General features: G+C 38.4%; 1 protein-coding gene across 1 annotated transcript; it reads right to left on the bottom strand.

The window, feature by feature from the left end:
• Positions 1–901: 901 nt before the first annotated feature.
• On the bottom strand, positions 902–1,745 carry LOC109207633. Its single transcript, XM_019370584.1, has 2 exons — positions 1,390–1,745; positions 902–1,296 (listed from the first exon to the last, which is right to left on the bottom strand). The coding sequence occupies exons 1-2, from the start codon at positions 1,541–1,543 to the stop codon at positions 1,145–1,147; spliced, it is 306 nt and encodes a 101-aa protein (XP_019226129.1). The 5' UTR covers positions 1,544–1,745; the 3' UTR covers positions 902–1,144.
• Between the last annotated feature and the right edge of the window lie 331 nt (positions 1,746–2,076).

Genomic DNA, 2,076 nt, shown 5'->3' with positions numbered 1-2,076 from the left:
ACCACCCCCCCCCAATCCCCACTCACAAACTATGGTATTATAATTGATTTGTGAACACACGTCCGATATATCATTCGCTATGATGTGCTTGTAAAGTAGTTCCACCAGGTTTTCAAACTCGCTCAGCTCCCAATCCTCAGGATTTCTCTTAAACCTCAAATCCAATGGACTATTGTACTGTCATCTCCCTCTGGCATGACTCTGTAAGTGTTAGAGAAGGCAATCCTCAATGCACTGTCTTCACACCACCTTTGCCCCCACTGTTGATTTGCTATTTCTCCTACCCTGAAAGTGATATGTCAATGATAGTCTTCTCATCCTTTCATAATGCAACTCCACAGTCCATATTCAAATGTAACATGATGTTTTTTGGTCCTCCACCCACTTCCGAAACATTTACTCCATTATACATCTAAAACAATTATTACGGACTAATATACTATGAAGGTAAAAGAGTAAGTTCTCTTATTAAAAAAGTGGAAATAGCTGAAACTTAAAGTTAAAAACAGGGCAAAATGCCCTTACGAAACGTAGTAAATGATGAAGCTTCAGAAAGGTATGAAAGAGCAGGAGAGAAAAACTCAAATACCACGCCTAGTCATGAACCAATTTGCTAGTATACTCTGGCAATGTTGCTAGAAAAGAATCACCTCCCCCCCCCCCCCCCCCCGCCAAAACTCCTGCTCAACGAAATATATACGCACACAGAATAACCCAAACAGGTAAAGAGCACTTCTCCAGTACATTTTCAACTAGTGGCATAGAAAATGCCCAGTATGTAAGACTAAATGATTCAAATCAATTGAATTCTCAATCACCTCAGGTCAGTGCTTAATAGACGTTAGGCAAAATAAGCAATTTATTTGAACCATAACAAAATGGGTTACTGGAATGCAATCCAACACTAGAACATGTCACACACTATATAATTGGAAAAGGCGACCAATTAGAGAGTCAACCCAAAAGAAGAATTATTCATAGTACAATAAGCAAGTGACAGTAGGGCAGCAACTAAAGTCTGATTATTTCATCGATATCAGTTTCATCAAAAAATTCAAATCAGAAAGGGCCAACTCCCCTCTAACATGGTTTCTCCACCAAGACAAACAAATCCAGAAAATCAAAAAACAAAATAAAAGACAGTTTAATATTTCCTGTACTTAGCTACCTCTCCTTCATTGGGAAAAAAACCCATGAGCCTTCCAGCTGAATTCTGGTAAGCGTACATGAATCCTCCCATAACCCCAATTAAACCTCCTGTTACCATTGATGGGCCCCTTATCCCTGGCTTTATTCCTACACAAATCAAATACAGAAATTAAATATAACTAATCAAGAACAACCAAATCGATATGAAAATGTGAATAGAAAATGATTTAAAAAAAGTACCAGAGAGGTAGCCGACAGTGACAGAGATGCCGGCGATAGTAGTAAGGCGAAGGTAATCAAGAGTGTTGAAGTTGGCAACGGTTTTAGTAAAAGGAGGGTTTCGATCTATAACTGGGTATTCGGGCTTTGCCGATGCGGTAATGTCTGTGTTCATCTTTCTTCTTCTTCTCTCTTGGATTTTGCTATTCTTCGCTCTTGTCTTCCGTCTTGCTAAATGGGCGAGGGGGATTTTGAGATGGGTTTTAAGCTTTTAGATGGGGAGAGAACATGAGGGTCTTAACCAAAATGGTCCTTGACTTTTCATCCTTAGGCACAAGCGGTTCCTAATTTGTTACTTCAATACTTATGGTCCAATTAACATAAGGATTTAAATTTTTCCTATATGTATATATTAGGACAATATTTACTCGCTTTAGCTAGGTTTATTCTATTTACAAAAAGTAACTAAATTTTATTTACAGAGAAGTGCTAAAAATGTCCTTGAATTATTTGAAATAGCTCAAAAATACCCTCCGTTTGTTTTTGGTACCAAAAATATCTCTGTCGTCTATGTTTTGGACCACAAAGGCCCCTAAACCGTTAGTCTTGCCATTGAAGTTGATATGGCAGCTCAACCGGGTTAGATTTGCTTACATGGCCATCCACCTAAGCAATCTAGCATGGCGAAAAATTTATTCTTTGTTCTTG

The sequence above is a fragment of the Nicotiana attenuata genome, unplaced genomic scaffold (assembly GCF_001879085.1).
Source record: "Nicotiana attenuata strain UT unplaced genomic scaffold, NIATTr2, whole genome shotgun sequence".
In the NCBI taxonomy this organism is placed as follows: Eukaryota; Viridiplantae; Streptophyta; class Magnoliopsida; order Solanales; family Solanaceae; genus Nicotiana; species Nicotiana attenuata.
The sequence above is the reverse complement of the archived record's forward strand: the minus strand, read 5'-3'. Positions and strand labels throughout refer to the sequence as shown.

Coding starts and splice junctions, on each gene's coding strand:
- LOC109207633 (XM_019370584.1), bottom strand. CDS start 1,543: ATGAACACAGACATTACCGCATCGGCAAAGCCCGAATACCCAGTTATA. Junction 1,297..1,389: donor CACTGTCGGCTACCTCTCTG/GTACTTTTTTTA, acceptor TGATTTGTGTAG/GAATAAAGCCAGGGATAAGG.